The sequence below is a fragment of the Medicago truncatula genome, chromosome 4 (genome assembly GCF_003473485.1).
Source record: "Medicago truncatula cultivar Jemalong A17 chromosome 4, MtrunA17r5.0-ANR, whole genome shotgun sequence".
NCBI lineage: Eukaryota > Viridiplantae > Streptophyta > Magnoliopsida > Fabales > Fabaceae > Medicago > Medicago truncatula.
Genome location: NC_053045.1, coordinates 36,779,085 through 36,794,240, shown reverse-complemented (window position 1 = coordinate 36,794,240; position 15,156 = coordinate 36,779,085). Strand labels below are relative to the sequence as shown.

General features: G+C 32.6%; 1 protein-coding gene across 1 annotated transcript; it reads left to right on the top strand.

Moving 5' to 3' along the window:
• The first annotated feature begins 7,907 nt into the window (after positions 1 to 7,907).
• Positions 7,908 to 11,591, top strand: LOC11443646 (translocon-associated protein subunit alpha). The gene is made up of 8 exons (XM_003607228.4): positions 7,908 to 8,061; positions 8,805 to 8,960; positions 9,060 to 9,110; positions 9,315 to 9,403; positions 9,971 to 10,048; positions 10,167 to 10,370; positions 11,054 to 11,125; positions 11,260 to 11,591. The coding sequence occupies exons 1-8, from the start codon at positions 7,992 to 7,994 to the stop codon at positions 11,308 to 11,310; spliced, it is 771 nt and encodes a 256-aa protein (XP_003607276.1). The 5' UTR covers positions 7,908 to 7,991; the 3' UTR covers positions 11,311 to 11,591.
• The last annotated feature ends 3,565 nt before the right edge of the window (positions 11,592 to 15,156 follow it).

The window sequence follows — 15,156 nt, the reverse complement described above, 5'->3', positions numbered from 1 at the left end:
AAAATGTCTTTCCCCAATGTTAAATAAATAGGGGATACGGACATTGAACTTTGGATAAAGAGTTGTCACAATTCTTAACAAGCAAGGTGATACAAACATTTTTCACAAGAATTGTCTCTTCACTTGCTCTTTTCCAAAGATTAATTAAAGATAGCACTTTCATGTTCTATATTTCTTTTTGTTTTTTATGTGAATCATCGTCTACAACCCAAAATTTCAAAAATTGTGATTCAATTCGATCTTGTAAACATTGATTACATATTTCCTCAACTTGAATTTGAAAATTTTCCTTCACAAGTTTGGATACAAGTATAATTGGATGTGTTTCTATCCTTGGATTTAGAAAGATCTTTTGAGCAAATTTCTAGAGCTTTTTTCATTGGTTTTGACTCTTCTACAATAACTGATATGCAAGGTGATGGTGAAGTTGAACAAAATGGTTCTCATTCCTCTTTTGTGAATGTGAATACATACTTACTCGTATTAAAACAAATAAAAGTTAAGCCTGTAAGTTGACAGTTTTACCGCGTAATAAAAACATTGATCCCCTGACCAAAAAAAAAAAAAACATTGATCCTACATAAACTTTGTATTGAGTATCAATCTCTTTTGACTATTATGATTAGCTAGAATAATAATGTTTGGATGAATGGTTTCTATAAGTATAAATGTTAAAGTGCCTTAGGATTGTGCTTTCATAGCAAAGGTAGAAACTACAACCTCAATTCTTCTTGTAAGTTATGAGAATTAACTTTTAAAGATGATATAAACTAATTAATATAAAAAAAGTCTCCTTTCTTTTTTTTGGTAGTGAAAAAAAAAAAGTCTCCTTTCAAAGATACAAAAGTGTACCTTGAACCAACAAAACAGCCTATTTTCATGGTGGAATTGCTGATTAAGTCCTTTAAAAATGATTATCTTTTATTATCTGAAGCAAATCTCGACTATTTTCATGTTTTGATTATATTGCCCAATCTCGTATGTTCAACATATAACCTCTACTTTAAATTCTTCATTTGATTGATAAGATCATACAAACATATGGCATTTATATTTATAAGTGTTAAGAACACCAATGTTAGGTTGAAAGATAGAAACTTATAACAAATACAAAGAATTAAGGTTTGTCGAAAAAATTTCATTGGATTTCTCGCACAATCCAAAGACTAAATAAATAATCTACTCACTTATGATCCTAGATTCCTAGGAGATATGGGAAAATAAATAAAAGACATTGAACAATATAAATGAGAATAAATGCAAAGAAAAATAAAACATAACTTTATTAAAATAGAAATCACCGGAACATATATAATAATGATAAAGAAATCAAGAGCTGTACCAAAAAAAAAAAAAAAAGAAATCAAGAGCTCGTGAATTTTAAAGTTCTTATGATACAATTTTTGTCATATTATTCTATTAACTAGATTTTTGACCCGTGCTCCGATCGGATTTATTGTGAAGGAATTGACATACGAATATTAAAATGCAATATATAATTGGTAACGGTGAAAAAAATAAGTTGTAAGGCCACGTCTTTCCATTTGGAAAGCTCTAAATATCAAAATATATGATTTTTGTGTTGTGTGTGAAATTTTTACACGGTTTAGGGTTTTTTTGTTTGAGAGAAACACGTTTAGGGCTTGGTATATATAACCAAGTTTACATGGAAATTAGGGTAGCCGAGTTTGCATGGAAATTAAGGTATTCTGTTTGTAAACGTATTAAATAAGTGTAGAAAATATTGTCAAAAAAAAAAAGGCAAAATGATAGGAATGAAATAAAGGCATAAAATTGGTTAAAAAAAAATGTACAAAATATTGTCAAAAAAAAAAAAGGCATGAAATTAGTGCGATGAATTTTTCTAGTATTGTAAAAAAAAAAAGACAAGAAGATAGCAAAGAAAAAAGGCAAGAGGATAGAAATGAAATTTGTGCGATCCATTTTTTTAGTATTAAATAAGTGTACAAAATATTTTCATAAATAAGAAAGTGTACAAAAAATTGTCAAGTATATGTGCAGCATTAGAAAATATTTCCTTAAAAAAAAGGTAAGAGGGTATGAATGAAATTGGTGCAATGCATTTTTTTTAGATGAAATTTGTTTGGTTAAATAATTACAAACCTAATAAAGCAAATGAGCGGAAAAAATTAGATTAAATTGTTGTAAACCTAACAAAATTAATAAATAAGGATAGCCTATAATGCCTAATTGGATATTAATTACATAAGATCAACCAAATCCATCCAAAGTGTAACCAACAATCTTTTGAAGCGGAACAAGCTACTATTGTAGCCTATAGCTATGGGCAAACCATATCCAAATCTATGTTAGACATGTCGAAATGACTCCAAGTGAATAGGTATGAGCTGCTTTGTGATTTCTAAATTAAATTGAACTCTTCCTCGGGTGGTAGTTGCGTGTCAATCTTCGTAAACTTTTTAAGTCCTAAAATTTCTACTTCTTTGAGTTTTTCCATCAGTTTGGGACGGAACTCGCAACATTTGTGAGGGTGTAGTTCTAGTATCTTGCACTCACCCTCATACATTTCAGGTTTTAGGACATTGTTGTCATGTCCTCGATCCCAACGCGGTTGTTTGAGGTTATTGACGTAGCACTTATGAGTTACTCGTAGATCAACATGTATGGTAGAAAATTTAGTATATGTCTCCTTATGATTAGGTTGTAGGTTGATGTAGCATCAACCACCATAAACTTCATTTGTATGGACTATGAATCAACGTCCATATTGAAGGACATGAGTCGAGAAAGCCTATAATCTCGACAATGTCATATAAAAAACCAAGGTCAAATATATCTAAAGGTCTTTTAAGTTTTTCGTTTTTTTCAAAGTGGTCATTTAAGTTTCAAAAGTCCCAAACAAGTACTTTAAGTTTCAAAAGTCTCAAACAAGTCCTTTTAGTTTTTGAATCGTTTCAAACAAGTCCTTTTAGAGGATGATGGTGATGATTTAGATGATAGCAATAAAGAGCATTATCCACCATTTGCCATGCCTAAAAAGATGACTAATTTTAAGTGGTGTTAGGAGCCAGATTTGGTACCAAAGATGACTTCAAGGAAGCAATTACCAACTATGCTATCTACAATAGGACTTGTTTGAAACGATTCAAAAACTAAAAGGACTTGTTTGAGACTTTTGAAACTTAAAGGATCACTTTGGGAAAAACGAAAAACTTAAAGGACCTTTAGATGCATTTGACCAAAAACCAACTAGGGTGTTGCGGTATGCCTTCATAAATGAATTTGGTAATCATAGTTGCTTGTAAGTGTCGTTAAAAATTACGTCGACATAAATTCCTTAATCTATCAGACTCCTGCTGATGTTGTAGTTTGCCATGATAACCAACATAACCATCTAGCCATCTTGTTGTGTGTCTATTATTTTCAAATATTTATCGGTGAAAATGATTTAGGGGAGTACATTACATACATGTGTAGTAGAAACAAATTTTGCAACTCGTATGTATCTCTTTTTGGCGTTGTTAGTGGCACAAGCCCTTTCTCCTAGAAGTACTCTCGAGATGAATTTGATATCCTGAGGTGGAGGGGTAACTCTCTTGCTTAAGGTATCATTTTGTCTTTTCATAAGTCAAACTAGTCATGTTAAACTCTTATGAGTTATGCAACTCGTGGTGAAACGAGCCACATTTATCTCTACTAGTTGCTTCAAGGTTTTAACCGACCTCTTAGAAGGTGTGAGAAACATAATAAAACATTTAACTTCAAAGTCCAACAAAAAACTATGCACTTAAGGGCATGTCAGTTCCATTCCATCTTTATAATGTCATTAAAAGGAGCTTATGTGCTCCTGTAGGTTAGTTTTGCCATCGTATTCCTTCATGGTTGGAAGACAGAAGCATTGAAATATTTATCGATGAAAATGATTGAGGGGAGTACATTACAGACATGTGTAGTAGAAACAGATTTTGCAGCTCGCATGTATCTCTTTTTGGCGTTTTTAGTGGCACAAGCCCTTCCTCCTGCAAGTCCTCGAGATGAATTTGATATCCCGGGGTGGTGGGGTAGCTCTCTTGCTTAAGGTATCATTTTGTCTTTTCATAAGTCAAAATAGTCATGTGAAACTCTTATGAGTTATGCAACTCGTGGTGAAACGAGCCACATTTATCTCTACTAGTTGCTTCAAGGTTTTAACCGACCTCTTAGAAGGTGTGAGAAACATAATAAAACATTTGAATTCAAAGTCCAACAAAAAACTATGCACTTAAGGTCATGTCAGTTCCATTCCATCTTTATAATGTCATTGAAAGGAGCTTATGTGCTGCTGTAGGTTAGTTTTGCCATCGTACTCCTTCATGGTTGGAAGACAAAAGCATTGAAATATTTATCGATGAAAATGATTGAGGGGAGTACATTACAGACATGTGTAGTAGAAACAGATTTTGCAGCTCGCATGTATCTCTTTTTGGCGTTGTTAGTGGCACAAGCCCTTCCTCCTGCAAGTCCTCTCGAGATGAATTTGATATCCCGGGGTGGTGGGGTAGCTCTCTTGCTTAAGGTATCATTTTGTCTTTTCATAAGTCAAACTAGTCATGTCAAACTCTTATAAGTTGCGCAACCCGTGGTGAAATGAGCCACAATTATATCTACTAGTTGCTTCAAGGTTTTAACCGACCTCTTAGAAGATGTGAGAGACATAATAAAACAACTAACTTCAAAGTCTAACGAAAAACTATCCACTTAAGGGCATGTCAGTCCCATTACAACTTTATAATGTCATTAAAAGGAACTTATGTGTTCTTGTAGGTTAGTTTTGTCATTGTATTCCTTCATGGTTGGAAGACAAAACACCTCAATATGGGGCTCTTTGTTGATCTCCCCAAAAAGGGAAGGTATGTAGAATTTTCCTTTTTCCTTTTCATACTAGGAGGGCCTCGCGAGGAGGCCATGCTTTCAACTCCACAACGGGTGTAATTAAGGTAGCCATGATAGTTGCCACACTTAGAAGCCGATAATGATTGTTCCCTCTTGAGTTTTTCTATTTTAATTATTCCAGCCTTTAGCTCTTTAATCTAAGCATGCATATCGTTCGCGTACGATGGGGTAGAATAACGAGTCGTGTGCCTTCGAGATAATCAACGACTTCGGGAGTTGTGGTGTTGTCTGGACGACATTTTATTCCTGGTTTGTCTTTGACGGCATGACGGTGTGACGCTACGGCTGTTTTGCTACATGTAAGGCGAGGCACCGCAAGTGCATGTTTGTGAACTTTGTTCATGCGAGATCAAATCTTTAGGATTCTCGTTTCTTTGTTTGGTGTTAACCCTGTCGTTGTTGGTTGGATCTCGTTGGTGTTTGTTGTATTGAGAATTTTCTGGCATGATTTGACTCATGGTGCAAGCCATAGTTAAGTTGTTTGAGGCCTAGGTAATAGTTTTACTAAGGTCCCACAATGGGCACCAATGTTCATGTTTGAACAAGAGGGTGCACCTCGTGAGCATGTGGTGCTCATCCTTTGCCATACAAGCAAAGGTGGTTAATAAGTAAGGTGACTGCGGTGACCCATATTTATAGTGGTGGGTGCTGGTGGCAAACTCTAGTTTGTTGTTATATTTGCTCCTTAGATTGTTACTGGATAAGTCCAGTTTGTTACTGTGTTTCAGTGAGTTTAAAGTTACTGAACTTGAGATAAACGAAGACACATATCTAATTCAAATGATGCCGATATAATTAGGAATGACTTTTTCATCTTAGGTTTAATTTATTTTAAGGTACCTAGAGATTTTTAAAAAAGCCAATGATTTTTTTTTAGAAAAAAGTCACTGAATTAAAAGAGAGATTTTAATTCATTGAATTCTTTGATAATTTATTTAGTCCACTGTATAAAAAATAGGAGAAAACTTAGGTACAATTTCTTAGCTGCTTTTGGTATGGTTCTTAACTAGAAATACATATTTTTTGGATATAACAAATTTTGAGAAAATTATGGATTTGAGAAAATCATGGTGAAATTTAGTTAAAAACAATACCAAAAGCACCTAAGAAATTGTACCTAAGTTTTCTCCTAAAAAATATTCGGTTCCCCTTAAAAAGAATATGTTTTTTGCTTTTTAAATAATTTATAATTAAGTCTATAAATTTAAATTTATTTAAATATCCATTAACCTGATTGCAAAGTATTTACAAAAAAGTATTTACATGTCAAGAATATGTTTCTTCTTCTTCTTCTTCTTCAAAAAAAAAACACTACAAAAAAAAGTATTTACATGTCAAGAATCTTATTTCAAATAATTAACAAGTTTAAGAATATAATTGAATTTTTTTAATTGAACAACCTATTTAGAGAAATGAAATTTATTAACGACTTCAAGTGATTTTTTTAAGGGTTAACGATTTCAAATTATTTTCTTTTTTTGAACAACCGATTTCAAATGATTTTTTTTTTAAAGAATCAATTTCAAATGATGTTAACTACTTTTTGATAAAATTATTTTTTTAAAACTTTAATGAAAACTAGTGTATTTACTCGGCGTTGCCAGAGTTATACATATAATTAAGGATTTTCAAAATTCATGCATGGTATTCGCAAATAAAATTCACTACGAACTCGTACGAGTCGAATATCTTAATGGACACACATGAAAAAAAACAAAATAAACCATAATTTAAGTATTTGTAAATTAATGGATGCACATGCAGATGAAATTAAATGGATTTAGTAAAAAAAAAAGGCTAAAATATGGTTTTAGTCCCTGCAAATATGCATCGTTTTGGTTTTAGTCCCTCCAAAATTGTTTTTCAAAAACAAAAATTTTTGCAGGGATCAAAAACAATTTTTTTTTTACAGGGACTAAAACCAAAACGATACATATTTGCAAGGACTAAAACCATATTTTAGCCAAAAAAAAAATTGAAGAATAGATATAGTAAAATTATTGTTGCGCTAACGTTGAACGTTGTTTTTTTTTTTTTTTTTTATAAAATTTTGATTTTGACGGAAATGTATAAATATAAATGTTTGTTTACTTTCAAATTATAACAAACCAAACTAATGATGTTTATATGTTTGAACGACACCGACAATATAACAAAAAAATATAATATAAATTCTTATCTCTTTAACAACATCAACAACAATTATTATTATAGAAAAAGTTGTTTAAGAATATAATCAGAATAATGTAAAAACCAGCCTAAAATCCTCCTATTGCATTTATATATAGTATAGCTTTTTTTGGACAAGATATAAAGTATAGATATACTTGATTTTTTTGTTGCATTTTTTCAAGGATAAAGAAAAAAATTGGACATGTACTCGTATCATGTTTGCTATACGATATATTTTGTGTGGTAGCCAAAAAATAAATAGTGTTTGATACAAATTTTTTAATATTTGAATTTACTTTCATCCATTATCTTTTTTAAATGATAAGGAAAAAAACGGACATATACAGTTTATTACATTTGTTTTAATATTTGAATTTTCTCTTATGTACATATGATATTTGGATTGAAAGTTAAAAGTAATTTTCGAAGGTAAAAAAGACAGTCTAAACTCTAAAAGAACAGTAAATAGACAATTTTTTTTATATATAGTATAAATACTAGCGAAAAACAAGCACGTTGTGACCTTAAAATATAACAAATTCAACAATCCATATTTATATTTTTCTATGACAATAATAATATAATAAATTGAAGTTTTTTTTATCTTTTTTTAATAACATCAATAATATATCAATTGATTATAGAAAATTTTGATTAAAGATATAATGGAATAACAAAAAATAAGCCCAAATTTTTGTTTTCTTTATATATTGATTTGTGCAGCAAAAGCAAATGTGACGAGGCACCACGTAAAAACGTCCAATGAAAATTTGACAAACAACATTTCTTTTTTTCGCAACAGTAAAACGACATCGTTTGCGACACGAACAATAACCTTATTTACAAATCTCTTGTTTTATTTCATCGTTGAAAATTCATTCGGAAAATAACACATCACCATAACCATGGCTTCCTTCAACTCCTTCTGGATTTTCTCTCTCGCTTTTTTCCTCATCGCTTCACCGTTCCTTCAAGGTTTGCTTCTCTACATTATAGATCTAGATCCGTTTTATCTATGATCCATTTGCTTCATTCTCTGCATGTTACGATCACTTTTGTGCCGACCCAATTGCTTCTTTTTTATTTTCTGCATGCATTGTGATGTTTGATCTGATTTATAATTTATAATTTCCATTAAAAATTGGTTTTTTATTATGTGGTATTTTGATCTTTGTTGGGAATATATGTGTTTTGTTATGAATTTATGATTTCATTGCCTGCACCTACATTACTAGTTTGAAGTTATAGAGAGTGAAAATATCACTTTTTTTAATATTGGGATCAAAGAGCATTGTTTAATCTAGTGCATGGCACTTTAATTTTTATTTTTTTTTGGTTAGGGGTTTATTTTGATCAATTTTTGAAAGGATTTTTTGTATTTAAATAGATTCAATGTTGAACTTTTAATATAGATTTCAAATGGAATTCCCAATTTCAGTGGTAGCAAATACTAAGGTAGAGTTATTTTAAGGAATGATGACAACATGGTGTAATTAAATGAACTCTGTATTAATCTGGTTCTGTTAATTTAATTTAATCTAAATTTCATTGTTCAGTAATCTAAAATAAATCTGTATCTTTTTGGATGGAAGCTTGATTCAGCATTTGGTTTATGTATTATTTTATTTGCCCTATCGGATTTTGCAAATTACTTGATAAGAATGTTTTTATGCTAAGTGCATGATTGGTTATTGATTGTGGTTTTTTCCATTTGCTAGTTGCTAGGTCAGATGAAGGTGTGGATACTACTACTGAAGAAGGAAGTGATATTGGCGTCGTTGGTGAGGAAGCCCCAGACTTTGATAGCATTGGGGACTTTTCTCCTGCTCCAGGAATTGATACAATAAGTGTATTTCCAAAAAATTTTGCAAAATGTAAGGATGGTTCTGTCTAGTACAAATAATTTAGCTTTAATTTTGTTTTTTGTATTTTATAAAGTGTTAATTTTGTTTGCTCATATGAATACGATGCAGTGGTTACCGCTGGAGAAGATACAGAGCTGCTTGTGGGTGTAAAAAATAATGGTAATTTAATCAGATTGAATACTCGTATCCAGCATTGTAATTTCAAGCTTTCGAGTTTCTTAAATTTTTTGTTCTCGTTGTTTAGTATTGATATTTTATGCCTTTTTTTTTTTTTACATTCTTTTTGTGGAAGCCAAGAGTAAAATCAGGGGCTTTTTTATTTGTAGTCTATCTGACTTCGTTTATTTTGTGGGCTAATAACAGGAGACTCCAGCTTGAATGTTGTTGCAATCAAGGCTAGTGTTCACCTTCCTGTTGATCATCGTCTGCTTGTTCAAAATCTTACTGCTCAGGTAGTAATTGGTTAATGAACATCTAAATTCAACTTGGCTATTTATTTGTCAAAAATTGTACTGCTCATGTTACTTTAAATGATTGTTATTTGTGTTATCTACCTTGTAGTCAATCTTAATCTTCTAATGCTCAAATTGGTGAAAGCCGTTTATACGAAACGGGAATTTCAAATCCTCCTGGAAAGAGGCTGGATAATAATTAGTAAAGTATACCGTGTTCCCTTGAAAGACTTGGTTTTAGAACACTAGAACTGTTAATCTACACATGACAAGGATTGGTCTTCTTGCGATCTGTAGGAGATGGCTTTTAATCGTGTATGAATGTCATAGCGCTGACCCAGTTACTGCTCTGTGCCAAAAAATGAGCATTAGATTGCATTTGTGATATTTTTGATACATTCAAGTAGCCAAAGATTTTGCTAGGATAGGTGATGTTGGCCATCTGAAGTAGTTCTATATGTTTTTACATGGTTTTGCATTTCTTGTGAAGGAAATACGGTTCTGATCCAGTAAATGACAGTACACAATAAATATAAAGCAAACTTTTTTTTTTCTTTCTGATTGCAGGTTTTCAACAATGGTTCTGTACCAGCCTCAGCGCAAGCTACTTTCCCATACATATTTGCAGTCAGTAAATTCTTGCAGGTATTGCCATTACTTTGAAGGCAACTGCTATTAGTTTCTGAACAAGTGCAAGATAGACAGCACTTCTGTACATATACTCATTGATCTCGTAACAACGTAATGATTTTTCCGTATGCAGCCTGGGAGTTTTGATCTTGTCGGCACTATTATTTATGAGATAGACGAGCAACCATACCAAAGCACCTTCTTTAACGGCACTGTTGAAGTTGTTGAAGCTGGTGGTATTCTTAGCATCGAATCTGTCTTTCTTGTTACTCTTGGAGTTGCCCTCCTTGTCCTCCTGGGGCTATGGATTCATGGTCAAATACAAAACCTATCTAAGGTACTAATATCTATATTTTTTCAGATAATTTGCCATTATTGGACCGCTTTCACATTTTGAATTTGCTAATTTTTCTCATAATGGTTTGTTTGGTTTATGTAGAGGTTTTTGTTTTCATTTCCTGTATTCAATTTACAAAATTAAGGCACCGTTTACCTTGTGAAATATTTTCATTTTCTAAAATATGTGTTAATTTCACTTGCCAGCAAAAACATAATATTAATAGACTCTTGGAAGTGAACAAATGTGTGCATTTTTTGGAAACAACGAAATGCATCATCCCTAGCTAGCATTTCATCTTATCTCCATCACAATGGTTCGCTCTAAGAGTCTCACATATTCTTATTAGCAAGTTAAATGAGCACATATTTTAGAAAATTAAAATAGAATTTTTTTACACAGTAAACAGGGCTTAAACTGCACATTGTACAGCAGTTGTGTTCAATGCTTTCAGTACAAACATTTGAAAACAAAAAATAGAGTGAAAAATAAAATGAAAATAACAAACGTTTTCCAATACCAAAAGGCCCTAAACTTCTCACGTTTGATTTGGTCCTGGTTACTGCTCCAGCTTGTGCTTTTAAAGAAAATCTTCGGCTTTTAAATTTTAAAGAAAACCTCCGGCTTTAATATTTCCTTCATCTCTCTGATATTCTCGTGTTTGCTCATGAATATTTTATCAGAAAACAAAGAGGGCTCCAAAGGTTGAAGTTGGAACTAGATCTACAGATGCTTCAACAGACGAATGGCTACAGGTCTGGTCTTATGTTGTTGTATACTATCTCTATACGTATTGGATGCCATGTTCAGTTTTTCATATTTAAACCTATAGCATAAACCAGACATCTGAAACAAAATCTCTTTTTTTGCCTTGTATTTTGTCACACAGGGAACTGCATATACTCAGTCTCTGTCGAGCAAATCAAAGAAGAAGAAGTAGATAAAAGATTTCTCAAGTTCTTCAGCTACACATGACTAGAGATGTAACACACCATGTTAATTAGTTTGAGAGAGCACAAGGAATTGTGGCTTGAATGATTACCTGCTTTTTCTGTTGTAGTTTAAAGTTTTTTTTCCTTTCCCTTCCAATGAGGTTGAGCTTTTTCTAAGAAAAAACTAACAGGGATCTGAGTTAGGAAGGATAGAACTTTTGAAAAGTGGCACAATTTTTGTTAGATAATGTTCATTTTACTATCTATATTGTGTTTTTCTTATTGTTTATCGTGTGCGGATTCCTAATATCGGTTTCTAGTCTGTGTTTGATCATTCTCTGGTTTTATATTTATGGGAAAATATTAGGGTGGCATTTAACATGCACAAATGATAAATTTGTGCACCATAGAAAGGTATGTTTTTGTACCATTTTCAGCCATTGATATTTTAATTGAATGGCTTAGATCTATTGATGGCACCCTATTAGCAACTTTTGGCAATAAAGCAACTACAAAAAATTGAGTTTTTCTAATTGCACCCTGTTTAATCATGGTTGTACCCTAAAATGACAAAATTACCCTTCCATAAAATTTAATTTTCAAAAAGCATCTTTTTTTCCTTGGTTACACCTTAAAATTCATCTTCAGTTTAAGTAGGTCATGTAAACTTAGTTTCAGTAGGGTGCTAAAATTTCAGTCTACTTCGCATTTGCTATTTTTTTCTACTTCTACGGTATTTTTATTTTGTTTTGGTGTATATAGAATATTTAATTTATTTTCAGATGTTGTCTAAAAAAAACATTTATTTTGTAGTGAAAAGCGAAATAAAAAAACGAAAAAACACAACAATGAGCTAAAAAAATTATGATGCATTATGTAAGGGCCATTTTTTCATATTATGCCTAAGGCCCGTAAAACTCTAGGAACGGGCCTGGGGATACTCATCGACTAGCAAGACATATAGAGTTTATAACAAGAGGGCCCTCGTTATTAAGGAATCTGTTCATGTTGCTTTTGATGAGACACCTCCCCAAGTGGTTGGGAAATGTACTTCTTTTGATGTTGCAGGACTTGATACAGAGGATATTGTCGAGGTGGTTACCAACAAGAAGCTCCTCCGAAAGACGAGGACAACAAGGATAAAGAATTTTAGGAAGACGTTCCCGAGGATGAAAAACAAGGAACCTCACCATTGTCTTTTCATGATTGGATCACCACAAGAAACCACCCTTTGAAAAACATTCTAGGCGACATCGAAAAAGGAGTAAGTTAGGTAAGTAATTTACGTGGTTGTATCGCTTTTGTCTCACAAGTTGAGCCTAAGACCATAAAAGAAGAGATGATTGATGAAAATTGTGATTCTTGCTATGCGAGATGAGTTAAATCAATTTAAAAGAAATGAATTTTGGGACTTAGTTCCTTGTCTTAAAGGAAAGTCAATCATTGGAACCAAATGGGTCTTTAGGAATAAATTGGACGAAAATGGCATAATCATAAGAAATAAGGCAAAGCTTGTGGCAAAAGGGTACAACAAAGAGGAGGGGATTGACTACTAGGAGACTTACGCTCCCGTAGCCCGCCTTGAGGTCATACGTCTTATTTTGGCATTTTATTGTTGTCTTGACTTTAAGCTTTATCAAATGGATGTTAAATATGCTCTTCTAAATGGTCTACTAAACGAAGAAGTATTTGTGTCACAACCACTTGGTTTTGAAGATCTTGAGTTTTCAGGTCATGTTTTCAAGTTAAAAAGAGCTCTTTATGGTCTCAAACAAGCTCCTAAAGCTTGGTATGAGAGGTTGAGCAAGTTTTTTTTCTTTAGAAAAAAGGATTTTCACGTGGAAGTGTAGACACTACTTTGTTTGGTAAACATAAAGGAAAATATATTTCACTTGTTCAAGTCTATGTTGATGATATCATCTTTGGGTTTACTGATAAAAGTTTGCTTGGAGAATTTCTAAGCAAATGCAGGGTGAGTTCGAAATGTCTTTTATGGGGGAGCTCGCCTTATTTCTTGGTCTCCAAATAAATCAAGCCGAAGAGGGAACGTTTGATAGCCAAACAAAATACGCCTTGGAGCTGCTCAAGAAGTTTCACATGCAAGATTGCAAGTCAATTTCCACTCCCATGTCCCCGACTCTTTCAATCGATCGACAAGGATGAATTCGATATTGATGTTGACATCAAAAGGTATCGAGGTATGATAGGTTTTTTGCTTTATTTAACAACAAGTAGGCCCAATATCATGTTTATCGTTTGTATATGTTCTAGATACCAAGCCTCCCCCAAGGAATCTCACTTAAAAATTGTTAAAAGAATTTTGCGCTACTTAAGCGGAACTACACATTTTGGATTATCTTATCCAAAGGGGGGGCTCTTGTTGTCTAGTTGGGTTTTTGGATTCTAACTTTGCAGGATGCAAATCAGATCGAAAGAGCACTAGTGGGACTTGTCATTTGTTTGGAAATTGTTTAATCTCGTGGCATAGCAAAAAGCAACATGGTGTTGCTCTTTCTAGCACTGAGGATGAATATATGCCAGTCGGTAGTTGTTTCTCACAAATTCTATGGCTTAAGCAACAACTACTCGACTAAGATTTAAAACTAAGTTGCGTTCCAATTAAATGCGAAAGCACTAGTGCTATCAATCTCACAAAAAATCCAGACTTACATTCAAGAACTAAACACATTGAAATTCAATATCATTTCCTTAGGGATCATGTTGAAAAGAAGGACGTGACTTTCGAGTATGTTGACACTAAGTGTCAACTTGCTGACATTTCTACAAAACCTCTACCATCCGACTCCTTTCGTAAGATCCGTAGGGAACTAGGTATCATAGATACCTCTTACTTTAAATAAATAAAACCCTATATTTATTACCTTTTGTCCGTGACATTTCTAGAAACATTCATTGCATCTCCATAAAATTGGTAAGATCTCTCTGTAACAGTCCGATTTTCGCTAGAATTATTTTAATTAATTATTATGTGTGTTTATATGTGCTTGTATATGATATTTGTCTCTGTGTGTATTTTGTTCGGGATTAGTGAACTTTGACTTAAGGAGGGTATTTTAGTCATTTTGGACTCAAGGGCCTTTTGATCATTTGGTGAGCAAGGGTAAAATAGTCTTTCGGTCACGAGAATTATTTTTAGTATTTTAAGTGGGAATAATTATTTTTACTAAGTTACTAGTGAGTTGTGGTAATTAATTAGAGACGGTATTTATTCGTTATTTGATGGTTAAGTGAGTAGTAACTCGGTGAATTAGCTAGTAAGAATATTGAGCTCATTAAGATAACTAGGGTTTGAGCCCATTTGAGTAGTGACTATATAAACACTAGTCTTATGAGAAATCAGGACATTAATTTCATTTACTCATTTTCACAAAACATTCTAAGATAAAGGTAAAGAGAGAAAGGGGATCTTGAAGAGCAAAGAAGAACTAGAGGGAGAAAGCTTGGGCTTGGTGGCTAGGAGCTAAATTGAAGCTAGGAATTGGATTATGCTTTGATTGATGTTAGGTTGTGATAATTGTGACTTTTTGAGGTTTTGAATGATGAAATTCGTGCTCTTAATTCATGTGAATTTAAGGGTATGATAAACTTCATAAAATTGATGCATTATGCTTTGATTGATGTTAGATTGTGTTGTCGATGATAATTTATACCTTGGGCGTTGATATTGATGAAGTTATGATTAAGTTGTTGTTTTAATGAGTTTTGAAGAAAATTGGTCATTAATGGTGACTTAAGATTATTGATGATTTGTGGTGAATTGTTGATGTTGTTGTGTTGAGATAGGTTAGATAAACTTCTGTTTTTGATTATAAGTCTTGGTTGTGAAAGGTTTT